General features: G+C 45.9%; 2 protein-coding genes across 5 annotated transcripts in view; one reads left to right on the plus strand and one right to left on the minus strand.

Annotated features, from left to right (window-relative positions):
* Positions 1-2,296: 2,296 nt before the first annotated feature.
* Positions 2,297-25,513, minus strand: part of septin9a (septin 9a) — a 52,793-nt gene continuing 29,576 nt past the window's right edge. For 3 of the 4 annotated variants that reach the window (XM_076138786.1, XM_076138788.1, XM_076138787.1), the window contains 9 exons: positions 9,863-10,075; positions 7,999-8,127; positions 7,532-7,613; positions 7,050-7,187; positions 5,665-5,782; positions 4,858-4,953; positions 4,563-4,659; positions 3,882-3,933; positions 2,297-3,780 (listed from right to left, as the gene is read on the minus strand). In XM_076138786.1, coding sequence (XP_075994901.1) covers positions 3,636-3,780; positions 3,882-3,933; positions 4,563-4,659; positions 4,858-4,953; positions 5,665-5,782; positions 7,050-7,187; positions 7,532-7,613; positions 7,999-8,127; positions 9,863-10,075 — 1,070 coding nt within the window. In that variant the 3' untranslated portion in view covers positions 2,297-3,635. Of the gene's footprint in view, positions 3,781-3,881; positions 3,934-4,562; positions 4,660-4,857; positions 4,954-5,664; positions 5,783-7,049; positions 7,188-7,531; positions 7,614-7,998; positions 8,128-9,862; positions 10,076-18,290; positions 18,401-25,513 lie in introns of those variants that run through there. The other variant, XM_076138789.1, reaches the window with a different exon arrangement.
* Positions 21,905-25,048, plus strand: LOC142989313 (uncharacterized). Its single transcript, XM_076138790.1, has 2 exons — positions 21,905-21,993; positions 22,822-25,048. Exon 2 carries the CDS (start codon positions 22,823-22,825, stop codon positions 24,296-24,298), a length of 1,476 nt encoding a protein of 491 aa, XP_075994905.1. The 5' UTR covers positions 21,905-21,993; position 22,822; the 3' UTR covers positions 24,299-25,048.

Below are 25,513 nucleotides of genomic sequence, written 5' to 3' on the forward strand. Positions count from 1 at the left end.
GCTAATGTAATGAAGCACTGAGGTGTGTGTTGACAACTGTCTGGGCAGCCTAAACAGGGATTCTCCAAGAGTGTGTACAACACACACACACACACAGTCCCATTATGATGAGGTGAAACAGATTAGGGATTGAAATCTGAGCACTCCCTGAAATGAAGTCATACACACACACACACACACACACGCTTGTAGCCACTTTTCGCATTTTCCTGCAGAGAGAATGTGAGCATTTGTCAAACTGCTTCCTGTCTGGAGGAGCTGGCTGTGCTGTGATAGGAGCCATCCATCACAATGTACCGGTCTGACCAATGAGCAAGCAGCATCTATTCCAGCCTCATTCTACTGCTGCCTGTCCCGTACTGGCTGCTGAAGAGGTCAGTCTGTCTCTCTGTCTGTCTGTCTGTCTGGTGGTCACATGCACATCTGAGGGGCGTCGACACGTTTGCATCTGCACCGCCAATCTGGCACCAGCCTGGCACAAACAGCTGGTAAGGTAAAGAGTCAAGCATGTAGGCTGGTTACCGTACCGACCGTGACATTCAGACATGCATTCAAACAGATGATCTGCATCACACAGCCATACACAGACACAAACACACACTCCAGTCACATCCCGTTCATGTGCTCACACACAAACTGAGCCTGGATGCAAACACTGTCCTCACCAAGCCTCCCTCCCTCTCTCTCTCTCTCTCTCTCTCTCCTGCCTTCATTAGTATCCACACAGAGTGGCGCTCATTAATGAATGTCACTAAGGCAGGTGGTGAAGCGCTGGGTGGTGGCAAACAGGAGGACAGTGGGTGGTGAGGGGAGGAGCCACAGCCAGTATGGGAAGAGGTGTAGCTGCTCATCCCCCCGCCGACCCCCTTCACTGTTTGTTCTCATGGGAGATGAAGGAGAAAGGTAGCCTGTAGCCTGTGGACTGCGGGGGTCCTGACTTATGAGCTGAGGGCATGGGTGTGCTGGGTCGGTGGGCAGGACTGAGCCATCTGACGTCTGTGGGAAAGTGCAGACGCCATTTTGAGATATGACGTCGGGAGGAGTGACTAGATATCGACTTTGTTTCAGCGTGATGAGATGCATTCAACTTATTGCCTCAGTTTTGACACACACACACACACACACACACACACACACACACACACACTACATTAAACCTAAAAACTATTGAAGGAAGAATGGTAAACAGTTCCAAATATGGTCAGGATGCATTTCCGGTAAATGCATATAAAATAATCATCACATTTACAATATTTCCATTTGATTGAACAGTGCATCCATAGTGGAAATGGGTATCTGGGGACTGCAGTGTATTCATTTTACGCATCATATAACCTGGCGTGTTGAAACAAGCAGATGCAGAACACACACACACACACACACACACACACCATTCACAGGAACTAAAGAGGAAAACGAAAAGGTGCGAGAGGTTAACGCTGTAAATCTGGTTTGCATGTTTGAAGTAAAGATGACATTTAAGTCTTCTCCTCTAATGAGGATTTTGTTTAGTTCCACCTCATCACACAGGCTTCTTCACTTCCCAACAATCAAATCCAATAACATCAGCCAGTTCACGCTGGTTGAGCATCCCTGACAGAAATGTGAGAAGTCGCCGGGGGAATATTGAGTGTGTGAGAAACGTGTACCTCCGTCAGCGTCTCAGTTACTGAAACACCGCCGGCGCTCTGAATCTTTAGTGGTTGTTCTGTTTTATCCCAGAAGGCCAGTGGGGACAGAATCCGTCTATGTGTGAAGGATTTGTTGTAAGATAGAAAACAAAAAGAGCAAAGTCAAACACAACGGATTGATTTTGATGCGCAGCACTTTGTTACCTCTGCCTGAGTCGTGCCGGTCGGCTTCCTTTGCTTCATTATCTCAGTGAGCTGCACGCCTGCGCCTCCTCATGCTGACCCACAGCCCGGGACTCCTCCTCTTCCATCTTCCTCACTGGGGAAGAAAACAAGCGCTCACGCTTACGGGTGATGGGTGTTAATCAGCCGAGCCCCCGGCCCCAGCAGGCGGGCGGGCGGGCAGATTGATTAAGAGGCTAATCAAGAAAAAGTTTAATGACACAGCAATTAAAGTGTTCCTGTGTGTGAATCACACCTGAGATCAACTGTGACTGGGATCCAAGTGTGGTGGAAAATAATCTGGAACGTCGGCGTCGTTCCTCAAACTTCCTCTGGCGGCCCAGTCTGTGAAATTCATCAACCGGGCAAACAAACAGCATCTAAGCTCTGAAAAGAAGAGGTCAACCGCTGCAACGCCGAATAAAAACAGCAAGGAAAGTAAATATTTACAACTTTAATATCTTTATTTCTTTAAAATAAGATAAAGGAGAAATGTTATTATCAATAATACCAGTACAAAAAAAATGTATCAGAACACAGAAGAATATACAAGACAGAGCTCGACAGTGGCAGCTGAGGGGTTAACATGGGTCCAACACAGAGATCCTGGGTATAATATGGGAAAGATGGACGTCAATGAAGGCTTGGATCTTTTTGTTTACTGATAAACAAACGGGGGAAGAAGTGACAGATGTCTAAATGTGGCCTACATGGCACCAACAGACCAATTTGGATTTCAACGCGCTGACAAACATTCTCCAATAAATAAGGCACTACGCTGGGCCCAGGTCGCCATGCGGTGAGTGTGTGTGTGTGTGTGTGTGCATGGTGTGTGTGTGTGAGGATGTGAACATTCTCCATGAGCGGAACCCAACAGATGACAAAAAAAACGTTCACATTTGATATTGTGCATAAATACTTTTCCTCTTAAATCACTCTTAAGATATTTCTATTAATAAACAATGACATCATGAAAGCATCAGGGACGCCATATACAATATTTAACAAGAACAAACATTTACCAACACACAGTAAAAGCAAAATAAAGATAAAATCAAAACATACGGGATGTGCTATTTGCTTAACTGATTATTTTTGGGGGTTCACACACACACACACACACACATGCAGACAAGTATGAGTGTGTGTGTGTGTGTCACATGTTGGCAAATGCTGACCGGCCCCTTCCAACACGCCTTATCAATGACAGACCAGGAAGTGGTTAAGTGCAACGATGAGTATTATCTTCCTCTACACACACGTGTGATGATGCAGGCGTGTGCATGATCACATCAACAGATTTGCTGTGGCACAAATACTTCTACTGTAAAATAAAAACACTTGGGGAGAAGGGGTGTGTGTGAAGGTGAAAGTGGATTAAAACGGAGGGCGGACAGAGGCACTTGTGATTTTGGAACATGTGATCGTATCGTGGTCGGTCCGTTCCATTTGGCAGAGGCTGAACTTTTGGCACGGTAAAGGAAAGTAAATGGTTAACTGTAAGACCAGGACGCAGGTAGAAAGAAGCTGCAGCACATTAAGAAGGATTAAACGTCTCTTCACACACACTGGTGAGAGGATAGTGTTTGTTAAACTGACATGAACAGTCCATTATGCCGCTGATAGTCACTTAAAATGAAGTTCCTCTGGCAGGATTTGAAGTTTCTGTCCCACCTGTGAGCTGGGGGGGAGGGGGGAGGCTGTGGAGGAAGGTCAGATACTTATAGAAGGAGGAGGGCGGGGGATGGGGGTAAAGGGGGCGGGGCCTGGGCAGGTGGGCGTCTACATCTCATGGGCGGCGAGGTGGTGGTGCTCCGGGACGCCGTTAGCGTGAGCCATCGCCGTGTTGTTCTCGTTGAGGCGCCGCACGCGATACATTTCATAGTGGATACTGCTGGTGATGTCCTTAATGTTCTGCATATGGGTCCTGAATGACACAAACACACACACACACACGTCAATGAGTACAACGGACAAGTGTTTACAGAAGCGTTTGCAGAATTCAAGACAAGACACAAAAGTACAAACCTGATGAGGAGATCCCGCAAATAGGCAAACTCACAGTGGGCTATGTTCTCAACTGCAGGGGTGGAGAGAGAGAGAGAGAGAGAGAGAGAGAGAGAGAGAGAGACAGAGACAGAGACAGAGAGAGAGAGAAATGGAACCTTGTTACTGGAGTGGATAAGATCAAATATTGGAAGGTAAATGAATCGTACAGGAAAGATACAAACGTTGGAACAATCAGCTGGTTTAGGGACAGAGAGTGTGAGCTGGTTGATCTGATTGTTCCCATTCAAAGTAAACAAACACCTTAGTGCCATAACAAACACTTCATACCCTCTTCTTCACCGTTCACAGTTTGTTTCTTTGTGATGGATTTGGAGGCGCAGTGAAAAACAAACCAGCCCTCTTTGGACACACTGGAGCAGTCTGGACACTCAATGGAGCATTGTTTGACTGACTGACTGAAGACTGTATCCCTTTGTCTCTTTCACTTCATCTCCCTACTCTCTGCTTGGTTACATACTGTACAGTCTGTAGGTGGCAACACATTAGAAACATCAGACACCTAAAGAAAACTCAACACAAAAGGAGGGGAAGAGGCAAAACATGGCTGTGGTGTAAAGCGGGACACAAAGAAGAGAAGAAGAATTACAGAGAAGATGAGAAAGGTTGAAGGGAGAGAGAGGAGGGAGGGAGGAGTTTCACCTTCAATGGTTCCCCACTTAGTCTTCCTCCCCAGCAGCCTCCTGCCGTTCACCTGGTACTCCTGGTCGCTGCCCACCACTGCAAATGGGATCATCTCCTGCAGACAGGGTCAAAGGTCATGAGGTCGGGACTCATTAAAAACAAGTGGGTGTTAAGTGGAAGGTGACATTTCTTGACTTTTCTGCTGGAGCGTGTCGGCGTACGAATGAGTAATGAGTCTCTGCACCGCTCCTGGCAGGGACGTTCAGGTCCGTTAGTGTGTGTGTGAGTGTGTGTTCAGAGATCTGCCCCTCACCCTAATCTTCTCGTTGATCATTCTGTCCTCCGCGTCTTCGTCAAATTCCTTCTGAGGGTACACGTCGATCCCATTGGCTCTCAGCTCCTCCCGGATCTGGTGTGAGCGCGCGCGCGCGCGCACACACACACACACACACACACACACACACACACACACACACACACACACACACACACACACACACACACACACACACACACACACACACACACACACACACACACACACACACACACACACACACACACACACACACACACACACACACACACACACACACGCGCAAATGTACACATTAGTTTGTAATGAATACACACTGTGGCCTTTGATTTTGGGGGTAATTAGGCAGGCTTGCTTAACGCCTTAGGAGACCAATCAAAGATCAAATGTTTCATTAATCTGGCTCAGTGTTCAGATTTACACTAATCTGCCCTCCAATCTACTCCACAAGTTTGGGCTCAGTTGTTAATCTGCATCTGTATACAAACAAGACTCAAAACCTCAGCAGAAGGTTGTGTATAAATCTGTACACACACCGTTTCTGCCAATGCAAACATGTAAACATTGTCAGATTGCATAAAACTGCAATCGCAGAATTGGAAAAAGCTGGATGGAGTGAGAAGGAAAGGAAGGGAAGGAAGGAAAGGAAGGACATTACAAAACACAACACTTCTGATGATAAGAATGCTGCAGAAAGGCCGGCCTTGTGTCTGTAAACTATAGATTAAGTATTGATTTAATGGGGAGGTATACATATAATAAAAGGATGTGTGAATACAGAAACTAAATGAATAAAGACATTACCTTCTTTTTGAAGAAGTCCCGTTCCTCCAGGGTGAGTGTGTCGGCTTTGGCGATGACCGGGACGATGTTGACCACCTTACTGAGACGCCGCATGAATTCCACATCAAGAGGCCGCAAACTGAGAGGGGAAGAGACAAAAGTGTGAGCCTGAGGGAGCAGACACGTACACAAACTAAACGTATACATTACACGTCAGCATTTTGGACAATGTAGCTCCAAACTCTGCCACCAGAGGGCAGAGGATCCCAATAATGATGCCAGTCTGCTCTCTACACTTCCTACAAACACAGCCCAGCTTTAAAATGACATCCATGCTCTCAACATACTCTGCATAGTGTGAGCCACTGGAAGACAATATGTGTAACGTCTCTTTGATGAAGTTGTGTTGATGGAGTTGTGTGTGTGTTTAAGGAGCCCGGGCCGTCCTGCCATGACACTAAAGCATCCCCGTGTGATTCATGGAGCCGACTCTGGCCTGGATAACACTTTTACAGGGACTCCTCCTGTGTACCGATGCAAAAACATGCAAACAGAAACGACACGCATGGGTGCTTTGAGACAACACACACCCAGACACAACATGCAGTGTGCCTCTCTCGTCCTTCCTCCATTCCTCCCTTCCTCTCTCCTATTAGGCTTTTAAGGAAAACCCTGAGCAGCTGCCGACCGATGTTGAATAAACATAAAACATGAGTGGATGGTGTGCAGAGACAGGGGGGCCAGGCTCCTCCCCCTCTGAGTGAAGACAGGCTGGGACATTAATACAGTGTTCTATGATTGCAGCTCTGTGTGTGTGTGTGTGTGTGTGTGTGAGAACAGTGCACACAGCTGCTTTCAACATATCTTCCCCAGAGCCTCTGTCTGTTCTAGAATTACACAAATGCGCAGCGAATCCATCAAATTGTGTCAGATTGTGTCCATCCACCCCGCCATCATCAATCTCTTCTGGTAAACTCCGAACTCCACAAGAGGTCCATAGAGTGTGTGGCAGAACCAACAGAACAGAGAGGAGAGGGGGGAACTTGTGTGTAGTTCAGTAAGTGCCAGATGTGCGTCGCTTTAAGGGATCTATGGAGAGAAACTTGGGACGTTGTGCGTCTGTGAGTCTGGGGAGAGCAACTCATCTCTCCAGTGTGTCAATGTGAGGGTGAGAGGGAGGCGAGCAAACCTTGCTATTTTGTTAGAAGAAGAAGGTAGCTACCAATTCTGGAAGCACAATCTATTCCACCGCCATCCATTAACTGAATAACACCAAACAATCTTGGATATTCTCTAACCCATAATCGCCCAGACGTTCTTAGATCTACTCTATATGACTCTTTACTAAGTGCATACGTGTGAGTGTGTGTGTGTGTGTGTGTGTGTGTGTGTGTTCATCTTCTCACCAGTGTCCAGTTGGGGGGATGAAATATATGCAGCAGTGGACTCTGGAGTCTGGGATCCTCTTCTTCCTGTTGATATTGATCTCCTCCTGCAGGTAGGCCTCGTACTGGTCGTTAATAAACTTCATGATGGGCTGCCAGCTGGACCGGGGCGAGGGCGAGCAGGTATGGAAGAAAGACGGTGGGGAGGGGGGGGGAATTTAGAGGGGAGACGATAGATAAAGGAGGAGGAGGAGGAGACGACAGAGGAAATACAATTTGAAGTAAAAAGGTGCAGAGGGAGAGGGAGAGGAGGTGGAGGAAGAGGAGTGTGACAGAAAAGGGTTAAGAGTTGGGAGACAGAGTGATTCAGTGACACAGGAGGAGATGGAAAACAGCAAAAGTAAGACAGGAAAGAAGACGAGGGGGAGAACAGAGCTCTGTTTAGACGAAGGCACCTCGCTGACGTTAAGACATATTGCAATAATGGTTGAACAACAACATACCAGTTCTCATTATTGATCTGGTCTCCAAAGCCCGGAGTGTCGATGACCGTCAGCTTCATTCTCACTCCCTTTTCCTCAATGTCTGCCAAAAACAAACAAACAAACGAGATCAGTCAGTGCCAGCTAAGAATACGACTTAATGACTTCATCTCAGCAGTGACGGCATGTGTGTGTGTGTGTGTGTTTGTGTGCACCCACGAGGCAGAGCAAACACTTTAAACCAACAAAAGGAAGACGCAGTAAGAAGGAATAAGATGTGGGAGTGACGGTGCGAGGAAGAGCGCGACAACGACAGGAGACAGAATGAAACATGTAAAGAACAAATGACAACAAAGTGATGGAACGCCAGAGGAGAGGGGCGTGTGTGTTTTAGCTGGAAGACCTACAGACGGGAAGAAGACGGCCAAACTATAGGTGACGCTGAGAAAGGAGCATTTATCAAGCAAAGGTGTGGTAGAGGACTTTACCGTGGCTGATGGACTTGATCTCAATGGTTTTAGGAATCTTCTCCTGGGCCGTGTCCAACACCGACTTGCGGCTGACTTTAGACTTGAACAGAGTGTTCATCAGGGTGGATTTGCCGAGGCCGCTCTGTCCTGTGAGCACAAACCCCAGCCAGAGAGGCGGGCGAGAGAAAGTCAGTGAGGAATCAATACGCATAACAAACCTTCACCAGAAGAAAAGAAAATCCAGTGACAGTTTGTTTCTACTTCAGTCCAAACAGCGGTGCCTTCATAAATCTCCACAAGATTCACTGAGTAGGGAGGTTGGGATGAAGCAGTGACGAGCTGCAGGCGTCTGTCTGCACAAACACGGCCCTGCGAAGCCATCAACATATGAGTCCAACCTAAACAGGCCATCAGAGAGACAGAAGGGATTCAAGCTCAGGGGTCTTCTTCTTCTTCTTCTTCTCCTTCTTCCAGACGACAGCACTTTGTACTGTACTGATGTGATGCAGACCAGATCCACAGAGAGATTTCTGTCTGAATTCTAAAAACAAATCATCATACATGCCAGGTTTCTATCTTATCTGTAAAGCGTTGCCATGAACCGACAGAAGAAAGCAATGAGGAACAATCCTGGAGCCAAAATCCTTGAAAAAGAGTGAAATTATTGGATTTATATATATTGGAAACATATCTGTGGACTGTTCCAGGAGGAGAGACGACGCCGAGGAGGCAGAGGGAATATAGTGTGGCGCATATGTGTGTGTGTGTGTGTGTGTGTGTGTGTGTGTGTGCCAATACACTGCATGTAATTCCACAGAAACTGGATCCATTGGCGTGGATAAACAGCTAAAGTGCTCGTGCTTTTAACGCTTCACCTCCAGTATAAAACATGAGGTTTGGTGCTGTTCCTCCAGTGCTCTTACACACACACACACACACACACACACACACTGGGCTTCTGTGATGTAGAGGAGAAAGTGAATACTCTGATAAAGTCTTTATAGCACTTTGTGTGATCGTAGTTGCCGAGCCAACATCTCAGTCCCTTCAGATCGACTCCACCTGTTCTGAGAACAAAACCTTCATTGTGTGAGATACCATCGTCCTTAAATCTCTAAAGTACTCTCTTGGTCATGGAGGAACCTTAAAGGCATCACTAATCCTGACAGTGCTGGGATCGAAATTCACCTGAATATATAAAGAACCCACATACACACACACACACACACACACACACACACACTTCTGCTGCTGTCTCAGTCCTCAGGGCGCAACATCTAAAGGAAATTGTAATAATGTCAGAATGAAGCAGACGTCTTGACGCGACATCATCCACAGAGATGCATCGCTTTTACGGTGGCCTGTCTACTACGCATGTGTGAGAGAGAGTGTGTGTGTGTGTGTGTGTGTGTGTGTGTGTGTGGTTATCCTGTGTGAAGGTTGTCTGATCACAGTGATGAGGGCACAGAATTTTAAGCCCGACTTGTGTGTAGCCGCTTATTAAAACGACTTTGAGGGCTTCATCTTCTGGCGAGGCGTGATTAGAGAGAGAGAGAGAGTGAGAGCTGAATCACAGGATGTGTTACAGCAAACACACTTATAAAAGAGAACTCAACAAGATCACAAATGCTCTACTTTCACTCTAAATTACTGTTATTCATGTGCTTGTAGCTTTCCAGTACAGTCGGCAACAGGCAGATGTGTCAATCAAGACCAAACCCACACCATCCAGTCATGTATGTGGGCATTTAACCCTACGACCTCCTTGCTCAGAGGCAACTGTGCTGAATGGATTAGGGAGACGCCTGTGCTGGATGGAAGACATTCTGGAAGACGTATTTCTGAGAATTGTACACACACACTGCGCCCACCGCTTACTTACCCACAACCATGATGTTGAGTTCAAACCCCTGCTTCATTGCTTTTCTCCTCATCTGCTCCAGGATGGCGTCGATGCCCACGTAACTGAAGTCCAGCGCCGGGCCGCCGGCCTTCTCCACGTACGGGCCACCTACAGGCGGGGCGGGCATCACTGCATCAGCCACAGCTGCCTCCGACATGGTGCTGCTGCTGTAAGGGGGGATCACCTCTGGACCTGAGGAAGAGCAAAAGCAGCGGTTAGAGGATGAGAGTGCTTGTAGCCATGGTGACAGCGGTAAACAGCAGCACTCAAAGAATTCCAATGTGTATGGGAAAAAAACAACCTGCCAACCTGCTGGAAGTATTTGCATGCACCTGCAGGGGAAATGGAACGGAAGTTTGGTTGTTTAATTCTGCATCTTGATACTAAGACACAAGCACACACACACCTTTAAAAAACACCTCAGGACAGGCGGAGGAGACGGCAGCACAGCCTTCTGACTCAACAGAGAGCCATTAGAGAATGTGCTCAGTTCTGCTCAGTAAGTCTTCGTTTGGGAGGAGGGGAGCCGTGTCTTTGTTTTGATAGACTGACTGATTGACTGAGCCTTTCCCTGATGCCCTGATGTCTTTCAGTAGTCGCGCTTCTAACCTTTAATGGGCTCGGTCTGAGAAGTGGGGAACAGGTATGCATGCAGGAAGTGCCTCTGCTCAACAATGTGCAGGTTAAGCATTCACATACACAGTAACACACTGGTTGTAGAGTGTGTGTGTAGCAGCTACCCCTCAACAAGGCCTCATGTCCCCCCCCTCCTCCTCTCCACCCCCAATTCAGTGTTACTGTCCTGTTGATGCCAGAGTGGAAAAGAGATTGCTGAGGCTGAAACCTGATCCACTCATCCAGCCAGCCAGGCTCCACACACACACACACACACACACACACACACACACACACACACACACACACACACACACACACACACACACACACACACACACACACACACACACACACACACACACACACACACACACACACACACACACACACACACACACACACACACACACACACACAGGGTGCTACGACCTTGCACCCACTCTGCTTTTCTTTCTTCATCACATACCTGACCATAAGACACACACACTCACATAGTTTACAACTATTGGATTCCAGCAAAGTCACAAATTCAACTCCCCAACATTTGGCCGAACACAAAGACAAGAACATCCAGACAACGAATCAATTGTATTCCCTTTATCTCTCACACACACACACCAGACGCACAACTGCTGCTAGGAAACTTGAATCATTCTCAAGTCAACACACTTTACACTAATTCAACATTAGGGTTTACATTTATGAAGTGTTCCATTGTGTGTGTGTGTGTGTGTGTGTGTGTGTGTGTGTGTGTGTGTGTGTGTGTGTGTGTGTGTGTGTGTGTGTGTGTGTGTGTGTGTGTGTGTGTGTGTGTGTGTGTGTGTGTGTCTCTCTCTCTCTCATACAGACCCACCTATGGAAGCGGCTCTCCTGGCCTCCTTCACCACTTCCCCATCCTGTTCCAGAAATCAGTCAGCAACTTACTGCCTGCCTGCCTGCCTGCCTGCCTGCCTGCCTGCCTGCCTGCCTGCCTGCCTGCCCGCCTGCCCGCCCTCCCTCCACCTCTGCTGTCTCCGTGTTCCCACACCTCCGCCTCAGGCTCACTCCTAACCTCACCCTTTCCTCTCCACATCCATCCTGTCTGCCTCTCCTTCTCTATGTCTTAATCCCTCATCGTCATGATCCCCCCCCTATCTTCCTCTTCCCTTCACCACCTTCCTCTCCTCTCTGGCTTGTTAGAGGTTGATCTCTTGTCACATCTCTCTACCCTACACTTACTGTATATAACCAATGCCTCAAACCGTTCCTTCACCTTCCTCCTCCTGCCCTCTGATCTAACCTGAGATGCTTATCAGGGCCTTCCACAATACAGGCAAGGCTCCAAAATGGGCTTCACCAAAGTTGGCAGACAGTCCAGCATCATAGAGCGGATAAACAAACTAATACACTACATCATCCTCAAGGTACTTTAACATCTGCGGACAGGAGCTACTTCAGCCGAACAGTTAAATATATGACCATCATCTCTCTTCTTTGACAGGTCACATGCTCTTTTGTTCAATCCAGAGATCCACACTGTCTCAAAGCCAAACATTCCCTCTGCATGTAGTATATCTTTGTGATCAGAATAGGTTTAAAGGCCGATAGCAGCTTTGGTCCCTTTCCCCACTAAAGTGTAGAATGAATAAAAAGCTGTGTGCTCCTGCGCCTAGTATTAGATGAGAATACACACCTTGCATTATGTTTGAGGCACTGCGAGTGGATATGTCTCGGACTATTGTTTTAAAAAGCTGTATGGCCTCTATAAGAAATGATACACACAGGCTAATCTCATCAATGCTTAGAGACTTAAACAGCTGTGATGTCTATCCTGCATCTTAATCGACTCGTTTCCCGTGACAGAAGAAGCAAAGCGTCTTCTAAAGCCTCGTAACCGTCCCTGTGGAAAGCCCACTGCCAATGGGCCCGGGTCAATACTGTGGCAAAACATTACAAACTACTTGGCAAACGCACAGCCAACAAAAGGAACGCAGCCCCTTGCTTTGCCAAGTCCTCGGCCTCTATTGTGGGAAACCCTGCTCAACACAGATAAATCACTTTCTCTACAGGTAGTAAACAACCTAAGGCTTCTGTCATCAAATCCACTAGGCTACAAATTCACACAGACAAAAGTCGATGCAAGAATGTCAAACTGTGAGTGAAGCGTACTCCGTCAACGTGTTTGAACCTACAGGACGTCTGGTTCCACTGAGCGAGGCGGTGTTCACACACGTGTTCACTACCTCAAGGTCTTACATTATGTCCTGCCAAAGGCCTGGAGAAGTCTAGTGGTTCTACGCCAGTAAACACAGGTGTCTGGACATGGCCAACTGGAGCAGGGCCCTATAAAGCTTAAAGGAGACATTTGACCTCCATGTGCAAAATGCCCAACCCAACATAAGCCTGGCAAGAAGTCACACCAGTCAAAGCGCTCACCTGGCACGGTAACACACATTTATGAGAAGAGACGCACAAGCAAACACAAAGAGAAATGATCCTACGGTGCTCTGTACACATTTTTATACTTCTATATTTTCATTTCTTTGGAGGTTCTTTGAAAGTGTCTTTTTTGGGGAACGAGCACAATCAGTTTCAAATTGGAAAGCACAGAATGAGTCACTGAACTTCTAATCCTGTTTTCAATTACAGGCACAAAGAACCTTCTTTTTTTCTTTTTTTTTTTTAGTATTGCCAGCGGTATCAGATTGCTTTGCTTTTTTGTAAATACGGCCCGCAGTCTCCTCTACCACAAAGCATGTGGGAGGGGAGAAGAGAACGAGACAGGAGAACAGGGGGAATAAAGTGAGGAGCTGAAGGAGAGATGTAGACAAGAGAAGGAAGACGTGAGGCTAAAAGGAAGAGAGCGTCGTCCAGTAGGAAGGAGGTGCAAAGATAAGGTCAAAGAGAGGAGGACAAAGGAAGAAGTATGGAGTGGAGGAGGTGTGTGTGTGTGTGTGTGTGTGTGTGTGTGGGGGGCGGGGGGGTGAATAGGAATGGAGTTTGTGATTTATTCTTTTGGGCCTGGGGCATTCCTCACTAACTACACACAGACCCTCACAATGGCCTGTAAATGCAGTGGAAACCAGTTTAACATGTCAGTCCACAGTCTATTCACAGCCACCCAAACTATGAAGAAATATGAAGAACTCTGTGTCTGTGTCATCTATGTTTAGTGTAGATGCGGTCAGAGCCACAGAGCCGTGCTCCAGCCGCCCAGGGTGTTGATCTCGACGGCGTGGCGAACAGGTCAGAGGTCACGTTCCCAGTTTAGGTCAGAAAGCAGTTACTTAGAGGTTGGGGACCTCGTGACGCACCGGCGGTTTGACCCGCTGTGCAAACTCGGGGTAATCGCAAAGAGAGGAATCCAGGGTGAAGCCATCGCAGCAAACGTGGGACCAAAACAAACTCATATTTAGAAGAATGAGGCTTGCAACTGAATCCATACACACACATCTCACAGTTTTGTTAGCGATCCGCTCTTTAGGATGTGTGGATTTGGGCGTGTTGATGGTGAAGTTATTGCACTATTTAACTCTCAAGCTCCATGTCAAACACACTTGAACCAATGAAATGGTTACTTTGCTCTAAAAGCCATTTTATGAGCCCATTTAACAAACATCTGCTCCTTTTGTTCTTTATTTACATTCCCAGACAAGAGAAAGTGGGTTTGTGGGTCTGAGCTCATCGAAACATAGCTGGATTTGTTTTGATGTTGACCCGGATGCTTCCTCTGAAGTGCGGGGGCAGTTGCTGATCTTATTCTCTTTGTGGGAGGCCTCTCCACTCTGATTTAGGCTGATGTTCTGGTTTGTTTTTTTTCTGGCTGATTTCCCCTGAGCGGAAGGCACAGATGGCACAAACAGCTGAGACCCTCATGTAGATACAATAAACTACATGTGACTGTTAAATGACTTTGAACTGGGGGTTCCAAACATCCCTGCAGCACAGAATCAATTAGTTGCCCCAGACCACTTGGGTTCTTAGCACAGGGACATAAACACACACGTACACACTCGTTTTCCCACCCCCGGATAGTTAATCCCCCCAATAAAAAAGGGAAATTGGAGTGGTGGCAGTGCAAACACGGTCCGTTGTGTTATTAAAGTCAGAGTGTTTGTATAGCAAGGCCCAGTTCCCAGAGTCTTCTTCATTCAGCTCTGTGGAGATATGTGACATCTGACCCCTGCAGGGCCCAACCGACACACTGGGTCACCTGCCTCTGGACGTGTGTGTGTGTTGTGTATTTTCATTGTATTCTTGTATGTGTAAGTACGACACTCTACCTGCCAACCGCGAGCACGTTCATCTGCACTAACTTTGGTGGCAAATACAATTAATGAGACTCATCCTGTATCCACGTCACTGCAAACAGCCTCAGCAGCCAGAGTGTCTTTGCAGATACTTGAGGAATGTTTGTAAATCGCAGTAATGACAGTAGAAACCCACAGGTTGGTCTAGACTGCCAGTGGAATGTATCCTCTCTTCAGTGTGGTGGCGCACAACAGCGTTGTTGTCTTTCTAGGCTCTGGGGTTTAGTCTTATTGTTTGATTTCTATCAGAACTTCCTACATATAATTTGATTTCCACTATATTACTATAATAATTGCAAATGACACATTTCTAAAGACATTTCTAAAGACTAACAAAGAAATACTCAAGCTCAAAAGTTAAAAGATAATCTGGAACTTGAACCAAAGTGTTGAGAGAGTAATGGGCTGTGAAGCTACGTGCTCACTAAGAGAGGTGATGATGTTGTTAGCCAGGTTGCGGTTGTTAGCCTGTGTCCTGCTCCGTCTAAGTGCTCAGGTCAAAGTGTATCAGTGAAGCGGTTGATCGACGGCAGCGTGGGTCTGCAGGGCTCAGGAATCTGGCCTCTGCCCTCAGGTATAGGCATATCTACTTAACCGAGGTGATGATGATACAATATATGCCTTGATAGTAGCTAGCACACTTTCAGGAGATCCTTGAACATGTAATGTAAAATGGAGGCGTTTATGTTCTTGCTTTGATTTTCATAGAGGAAGTACAGTACGTTTTACATGTAACTGTAGTATCATGGGTTGTGTGTGTGTGTAATACACTATCATACTATGAGCTCATAGCTGGGATCAAACAAGACAACATAAGGTATTACTCTGAACTGAAAACAGGTGTGTGTGCGTTAGAGATTGTCATATTACATGGATCAGCTTTCAGTGACTGATCGTGCGGGTCAATGCTTCAACTACAGGAATCAGCCACATTACTAAAGCCAGTATGACATTTATATAGCACACACACATATTTATCCATACTGCATGTAACAAACAGGCTGAACACTTTTGATCTATGATCCACGTTGTCTCTTCAGATCTGCATGTGAGGCTTAAGGTCTCCTATGACCATAACATGTTGAGCTGTGTGTGTGTGTGTGTGTGTGTGTGTGTGTGTGTGTGTGTGTGTGTGTGTGTGTGTGTGTGTGTGTGTGTGTGTGTGTGTGTGTGTGTGTGTGTGTGTGTGTGTGTGTGTGTGTGTGTGTGTGTGTGTGTGTGTGTGTGTGTGGACTCATACATAACATGGGCAGGCTCTTAGACAAACTCTAAAAAATCCATTGCATGTGTTCTTATGTGATACACACACACCCCCCCCCCCTTACTCTGGTCCTATCCACACACACATTAGAGCAGTATTTATAGGCTGTGACTGACCCACATACAAAGCACAAGTTGTACAATAGTTGACACTACCTGAAGGTGGCAATTGCCCAGGACCAAACTATATCACTGTGAATTTACTTAGTTCATGCATCAAGCTCTTTCTCTTAAATCCAATAAACAGTAGCTGAGATGTTGTTTACCGTTGTTGGAGCACATATTTGATGTTAGTGTTGGAGGCCGGTCGGCACGTTGGCGCTATGAAAAGGGACAGCCCTGCTTCTTCGGCGTTTGGCTGACGAGCCCTGATGTAACTGCAGTCTAACGTACTTATAGACGACAGTGACATCATCAAACTTAGCAAAGCAACAACAATGACGTCATGACGTCTCCAGAGGACTGGGTGAACTCTGGTGTCCTGGAGTTCCCCGTTTTCCACCGTGCTTTTGAGTTTGAGTCTGTGTTAACCATCTCCCACCGTTTCTTATCAGCTGCACTCGGCTTCTTCACATGTGGTCTGTGCCCACCCATCTTCCTCCTCTCTGTTCTCTGACTTCTTGGTGGTTGGTTGAGTCATGATCAGAATGCTGGAGTCATGGAATCATCATAAACTTTTACACATTTTTCAAAATGTCCTCTCAAGTGTTAAGGTGCAGTGAAAGCACATAACAAGCTAGAAAAGAAAAAAGCATCCCCCCTCCACACACACACACACACACAAACTAAGAACTCATCCTCGCTATTCTAAGAATCTAGAGCATGTAGAGAGCCACAGGGATGAAACCTTATCGATGACACAGCTCAGATTACAGTCACTGAATCAATTGCGTTCCAGAGTTATGACGCCAAACGTTTCAGCAGATTGATCCTCTTACTGCGCCGACTTCGCTGACTCACGATGCGCACACACACACACACAAACATGCCGACGCGAACAGAAGGTGATGATGACCTTTTCAGTGTTTTATCACAGGCCACTGTCTGTTCTCGCCTGGCAATGAGCAGGGGCCACAACAGAGCTCCTTTCAAAAAGTCTGACTGTGTGTATCACACACACACACACACACACACACACACACACACACACACACACACACACACACACACACACACACACACACACACACACACACACACACACACACACACACACACACACACACACACACACACACACACACACACACACACACACGGCAAACCAGAGGCGGCTGACTTTCTCAAAAGGTGACGAGTGGTTGCCGTTCTCCAGCGATACGAGACACGCAGACAGAGCTATGTCTTGAATTCCTCAGGTCGACCCGAGACAACAAAGCCCAGTGGACACAATGCAGAGGCCATACTTAAGTCCCCAGGGTGTCACATGGACAGTTTGACCAGAGACCATCGCTCTCACAACGTGCAAAAGAAGAGGAAAATAAAGTCCAGCTAAAATAAAGTCAACAAGCTCAAAGTAGAAAGAACACAATAGGGAATAACAACTGATTTGATTCAACATTCTCTTTTGTGCACTGGAAAGCCCACTACAATTGCTCCAATCTCTCTCTCTCTCTCTCTCTCACACACACACTGTGGTAATGGTTGACTGTCAAAGAGTTAAACTATATCCCAAGTGTGGATAATGTCAGAAGAAAAACACAAAAGTTAGTTTTAAACAGAGTGTGAACTGAAACATCCCTCTGTGTGTGTGTGTGTGTGTGTGTGTGTCCGTGCTAACACATGCAAGGGCAGATGGTTTGCAGAGACAAGACAATGCTAATGCAATGCTAATTCCCCATACACGCAAATGAGAAACCCATTAAAAGAAGCAATCAAAGCAGAAGTGGAGAACAAATGGAGCAGCAGCTTCAGCAGCTTCTCACCAAATGAACAAGTTTTCCTTGCATCTAAAAATATCAATACAACTGAACTGAAACTCTAAAAGAAAAGGGAGGAAAATGACACACACACACATACAGACAGACAACAGACCTCGTGAATTCAGAGGAGAGTGTTCAAGTATACAAAGACACTGATAGCCATGCAAAGAAAGAACAGGACAATGGAGGAATAGTGATAGAATACAACGCAGTCCCTCTCCTTCCAAGATCTTGCTTTGAAAAAACACATATGCATACATATACACACACACACACACACACACACACACTCACACAGCCCAGTATGCGAACACTCACCGTGTGTTACGTGTGCGTGCGTGTGAATCGTCCCTTGCCGAAGTTCAGTGCTCCAGTGAGAGGCCAAACTCTGCTGGCTGTGGAACTCCCTGCCTGCCTGCCTGCCTGTCTGTCTGTCTGCCTGCCTGCCTGGCTGCCCCTCCCACCCGATCCAGTCACGTGACACACAATGTACCAGAGCAAGACACGCCCACTTCCTCTAACGCCCCCTCTCCTCAGAACATTATGAGCAGAAAAGTGATCTTTAGCAGAGAAAGTGGAGAAGCGAAATAAAGAAACAAGAAAAACACAAGTGTGGGCAAATGTGAACACTTTACACACTGGGTAAGGAAACAGACTGAGAAGAGGGAGATGTGTGATTACGTGGAAGAGATGAAGCAGAGTGAGATACTGTGTGTGTGCTTGCATCACTGTGTGTAGTCGGTCTGCTACACGTCCTTTTAAACCCCAGAGCTTATTTACGGCCGCTGTTACCTGGCCTGACCCTTTCATCTGCTCCTCTGGCTCTGCATTCATCGCACACACACACACACACACACACACACACACACACACACACACACACACACACACACACACACACACACACACACACACACACACACACACACACACACACACACACACACACACACACACACACACACACACACACACACACACACACACACACACACACACACACACACACACACACACACACCTGAGAGACAACCGATCAGAACAAGCTTATTGCTCAGATAACCTTTGCCGTTGTTTCTCTTACAAAACCCGGAAGATCAACATTTTTGGAATATCAGTGAGCTCCGTAAATCAGGAGCGCAGCGTCTGGGGGAAACGTACGAAGCTCCACGACGCAACCTCCAAACATGAAATCACAGCTTTCCTTAGAAGGATATAGGAATGGAACACGGCTTGGTGCGACTGCAGTCAAAGAATCTCTATTGACAGAGAGCTGGTGGCAAGAAGAGGATGAATTTTTAGGATGAATACTGCAACACAAAGACATATTGAGCCGTAAATAGAACAACCTTTATCCAGAACTGTTCAACAGGGGCCGAAGAAGAAAACAATGACGCTCAGGGTACGATAACGGAGACGAACGGCAAAATAACTCCAAACGATAAGCATCTTGTTAGTAGGTGAATGCTTGTGGAACACTTAGACCTTCACCTTCGTGTTTAAAAACCTGACAGCAAACCAATTACTTTGCCTGATTACTGTTCTTCTGGAGAATGTATCTCTGCTTGATTAAAGAGCAGAGGGACCAGCTGTCTGCAGACTCACAGGAAGTGTAATTATATACTCGACTGAACTCTTTACACATCCACCTGCATTCCTCAAGATGAAAAGTCCTGTTTCTGGAAAGACAACACGCCAAAACGTCTGGGAAGGCACTTTTGTTCCATGTCACTAAGAGTCTCTCTCCATCTCGCTATACCTCGTCTAGAATTCTTACTATGTCCATCTGCCTCATCTTCAGCAACATTACAGGCCTTTAAAATACTACCTAACATGAAGCACTCACCTGGGACCTTAGAGCCCTGACCCTAACCTCCCGCTGACACTCGTCGTTAAGACAGAATGGTTGTTAAGGTTCCGTATGATCAACACCAGGTTTTGACCAAACATGGAGTTCACATCAACGGTGCTTGAACTTAAGTTTTACAATGTAAGAAACCTTATATCTCTCCAAACTAAAAGCCCACCTGTCTTCAAAATGTTCACTCTCTGCCTTCCTTCTTTTCACTTCCCCCTCCTATGAAAGTCCACTTTATTGCTCCCATAAAAGCCTTGTGTTTACACTGCAGTTTCATAACTAGATCAACCGAGAGTGTCTAGAGATTTTGCAGGACTCATGCATGTTGTTTTTTTAATCGACTCCCCGCATTTCCGTGTGCTTGCCAGCAAACAGGACCCCAGTGTGGAGCAGGAGAACAGATAGATTGTCGTTTATTGAGCAATACTGTACGGTGACGCAGCTATTGCTATATAGGGTTCTCCCTAAGCACCATCCTACTCCCTCCTCCCCCTTACTCCCACATTTACAACATCAGGGAAAGAGCAGCCAGGATCCAGGGAAGTGAAAGATAAAATGAGGAGGCATAACCTGTAGTTAACTTGCTTTTTCCACTGAAATGTGAAGCAATGATTAACATCTCTGATTCAGCAGCCTCATCTGTGAGTAGTTCAAGTGAGAAAAAGAGTAAAAAAAAGCTGCTCTGTACTCTAAAAAGACGTTTTATAGTCTATGCCATTAATGGAAAGGGGCCAAGATTCACTTTTCAGATCAGAACACTTTCCTTCTGCCTCTTTCCCACACCCCCACCTCTCCAGGGCCTTTCCCTCTTTGTGTCCTGATAATAACTCATGCCCGTCTCTCTGCTTTAATCTCTTTTTAGCTTTTCTTTCAGAGCGCCCCAGGGCTTCAAGCGTCAAACTTTGTTGCCCTTTACTGCTACACAATCTTTAACTCAATCCATGTCAGCCACACAAGCCTGTGAGCCGATAGTAGCCAGACTGTACAGGTGTTATTAATGCATACAATCACCATTTATCTGTAAACACACCGAGGCCCAGGTGAGCCCAGCATGCTTGCAGAGTGAGGCAACCATCATGTGTTCAAACAAACACACGTCATGCTTCTTTAATAGTGAGGGGACAGGGATGCAGAAAAGCAAAGGGGGCTCCACCACTGACGTTTTTGGGGAAACGCCGAGCTGAGACGATGTCATGCATTGGCAGGCAGAGTGTAAGGGTCGCCTGCATGACCCTGGGCAGTATTCCTTGCTGCTGGACCGCTCTTTCATAACACCAACACATGATGGATAGAAGCATCAGGACTCACTGGGCACATTATTCTGCAGTTGGCCTCTTTCCTCTGAGGAATGTGCAGAGCAAGGGTAAACTGAGGTATGTGCCATTTACCAGCATTTATGGGGTTTTTAAAATCTGCCTTACATGTCACATGTGGAGGTTTTAGAAAACCACAGATAACAAAAAAGACACAAAAGGCACACAGAGCACTACAGCAATATACAGAATCATTTGCATGATGCCCTCGTGCTACCCATGTGAAAGATGTGGGAGTGGACCACAGGAAACTAAATGTTTCCTTTGTGTGTTTTTCACTGCTCTATTATTTCAATATTTCCCATTTGCCCAAAGGGAAAACGAAAGCTTCCATAGAGGAAACAATGGTAACGCTGGTGGGTCTGTGTGTCTGTGTGTGTGTCTGTGTGTGTGTGTGTGTGTGTGTGTGTGTGTGTGTGTGTGTGTGTGTGTGTGTGTGTGTGTGTGACATGAATTCATTTCTGTGGGAAAGATGGACACACTACTTTCTTGTGCTGGAGGACTTATAGTAAACTTAAAGTTGCACACAGCCTGTCTGCAGATCAGAACAGTTTTACACCTTAAATACACAATTGATTTGTGTGTATACAGACAACCACACACGTGATCAACATGTATTCCCACTATAAACCATAATGGCCTTTAATTGTCATCATTGATTCCCAGTTGTTACAAATGCAACAACTAGTACAGCCATGTGTGTGAAGCCTGAATGCCCTGTGTGACAGCTCCCCCTGCTGGCACATGGAGACGTGCAACAGTGGAGGAGGGAGGATCACTTAGGTTTCACTATCAACAAAACGTAACCAAAGGACAACGACTCCTGGAGATAGGAAGCAGAGCAACACAAGTAAGTTTGTTCGTCTTTGTTCATTAATATTTAGCTTACTAATACTCAAAATCATTTGTGTGGAGCACGGTGAAGCTAAGTTCTTTGAGGCTCGACTGAACTGAATCATGTTAAATGTTTGTTTTGTTTGACAAACAAGAAAGACTGCCAGGTCGATGTAGTCCCGGACGTGAGCAAATAGATCTATTTACAGATAAGACATTAAATGGTTACAGCTTAACGAAAGATTGGAGTCATGTATTGAGAAGCTCACACAATGTATTGATTCTCTCACACACACACACACACACACACACACACACACACACACACACACACACACACACACACACACACACACACACACACACACACACACACACACACACACACACACACACACACACACACACACACACACACACACACACACACACACACACACACACACACCAGAATGACTTCATGAATGTTAACGCATCATGAATGATAATGATAACATGACCACACATAAACCGGACAGGGTACTTTTTAAAGAGCAGGGCTGTGGTGAAGGTGGGGCGGCAGTAGCTCGGTCGGTAGAGCTTCCGCTTGGGAACTAGACGGTCGCCGGCTCGAGTCCCTGCCGAGGTGCCCCTGAGCAAGGCACCGAACCCCCAACTGCTCCCCCCTCTGTAATGGGTGGTTATGTAATGTAAGTCTGCTAAATGCTTGTAATGTAATGTGATGTAATGAAGGGAACAAAACACCAGGGGGAGTATGAACGATAGAAACACCAAATGTGTGCCTCTTCTATTGTAATCAAAAGATCATTTATTAATGGAACATTTTTTTTAAATATCCATACAGAATGGTGAAGATGTCGGGAAGAAAGGTGATTTGCTGTTTGACCCTGTTCCTCGCTCTGACCTCTGTGTCAGCTATCAAGCGGCTTAATACCATCAATGATCTGAAGAAGATCAAGATCGGCCGATCCGTACCCAAGCACAGCCTTCTCCTGCTCCACTGGTTTTCCAACACCATTGACATTGACAATAATGATGTCATATGGATGACCTTTGACCCAAACAGAGGAGATTACGGATGGCACTATTATGGCAACTTTGAGCGGGTGCTGCCCCAACTGCAAGCGAACGGCACATACTTCACAGGTGGGAACCTTCACCAGAGGACAGACATACCACTTCCATCATACATCACCCACCCCCATCACAGCCTGGTGGGTTCTGAAGAGAGCAACAGGGACCGGATCATAGTAAGGGTCACAAATAATGCTCGTTCGCAAGGTCAGAGGATAGACAGAGTGTACATCACACAGCATTTCATGGTTCAACAAAATTTGGGGACAGGTTACGATCTTGCAAATACCTACGAGATCAGCAACAACCTCTTGAGAGAGATGCGAGAGTTTGCCATAGGAAACCAAAGGAACCCTCTGTCAGAACTCAGAGACGACTTTGGGAGTCAAATTGGGGATTCACAACTGGAACAGCTTAGTAATAGTTTGGGTAACCTTGCTAAACTTGGACTGCTGCTGTTGATTGTGCTCTGCAGTGTCCAGCCTGGCCAAGACAACAATAGAGCTCACCGTGGTACAGCACGACCTCATGTTGTCAACATTCCAGTGAAGAAACGGAATCACATTGCCATTGACATTCCAGACACTGTGCAACATCACTCCTATTGGGATCAGAGGAATGAGATGAATCTTAAAGTGATGACTGGCCTTAAAGGGAAAGCTAGGATGGTTTGGACTAATGTTCCTCATAGTATCCTAAACCAGGGTGTAATGGTAGTTCTGTTCAAGAATAACAACGACCAGGAATCCATGTTTTCTGAGGCAATTGATGTAGCATCAGGCAGTTATGACACCTCAGTACAGCTGAACCCCGGTCTTCAAGTGAGGCTGCATGGGGCCAAGAGGTGGTGCTGCCTCTGGAAAGCACCTGGTGAGGAAATAAGCCGAGGCGATGAGTTTTGCAACCCTGGACAAGTCCAAGTAAGAGGCCATGATGCAAGACTGCAGCTCTGTGTAAGAAATGGCAAAGCTTGTGCTCGCTTACATATTAAGCAGTCTTTCAGTGAGTGGGGGTCAGAGTTCACCGGGGCCTGGGTTGGGTTTTACTCCTCTGCACAGAAAGCTGCAGACGATTATGAATGGTGGCAGTGGCAGTGGGTCACTAAATTCCAGAGAGCCAATGATTCTGAGAACTTGTACTATGACGTGTATGAGTACCAGTCTGGTTTGACAATGGCTGAAGGAGTCCAAGCACGATTCATACTCAAGGACCAAAGGGTTATTGCATCCACTCCAGTCTGGCAATGATGACATAATGTAGTGAGATATTGCAGACAGTTAAGCTGCAGACAGTTAATAAGAATCAGATGAAAGTTTCTTGGAAAACAAAGGGACGAAAGAACACAATTCCATCCAGTGCCATCAGTCTGCAGTGAGTGCATAATCGCCTAAACCAAGAAATCTCGGTGATCATACCTCTATAATAGTTTAATGACCTTCAGGAAATCACACTTTTCTCTGTTTTGCTCATGATGCACAACAATGATTTCTCACTTATGTCCCTCCATAGTGCCGTTTGTTTTTTGCTTTGCTTCCTTGTGTATGGTTTTGAAACGAGCCATTACCTCATTTGTATCATTCTAGTCTAGTCTGCCTTTACAAGAATTGCCTACAATCTTGACAGAGAACAAGCCTATATTTGAATCTTAAATCACTCTTTGAAATTAGCTTTAATTTGTACATTTTGCCTTGGAGAAATATCTTCAAAGCTCAACATTTGCAATCTGTTTTTGTTTTTCAATCAATTTTTCAGACATGTTAAGGTCGATTTGTATAGAACAGTGTAATAGTGCAAGGCATGCCTGAAGAGAACCGGAAGAACTGAGAAAACCTGTGATGCATCATTTTCCAATGGGATGGAATTAATTGCGGTACGAGTTTGTGGATTAGTGTTTAAGATACAACTACTGTATATCTATGATGAACTACTGGGAGCTGCGACCACGTACTTATACTTTCTGGTCTCTGACAAAGTGTTTCTGAGAGCAAATAGAGCTTCGGTTTGAGCAAAAACAAATGTATGTTTTTTTTTATGAAATATTGTTGTATGATATACTATTAAAATGTCTTCAAGAAATTGTTGTGAATATTATTTGAAAAGTACAGTGGGCGAAAAGAGTTCTAAATAAAACATCGCATTATTGGACGTATGTAATTGAATTGTCAAAACTTGATATGATAAACAAAGACTGAACATATATTTTTAAAGAATTTGTTACAGACATAGATCAAAGCCACTCTTGTGTCTTCATGACTTCATTCATGCCACAATACCAAGCTGCAGCACGTCAAACATAACAGTGTCATGAGTCACAGCTGAGTCATTCCGTGCTCATGGTACAGATGAAAAGAACATAAAACAAACAAATGCTCTGCCGTCTGTACAAACTTTTATTGACCAGTGCTGCATTACGTTAAAACCAATTAGTCAAATTAAAGTCAGGCACACATTGGGTGTCCAAT

The sequence above is a fragment of the Genypterus blacodes genome, unplaced genomic scaffold (assembly GCF_046128005.1).
Source record: "Genypterus blacodes isolate CSIRO-AG114 ecotype Tasmania unplaced genomic scaffold, CSIRO-AGI_Gbla_v1 ptg000401l_1, whole genome shotgun sequence".
Classification (NCBI taxonomy): Eukaryota; Metazoa; Chordata; class Actinopteri; order Ophidiiformes; family Ophidiidae; genus Genypterus; species Genypterus blacodes.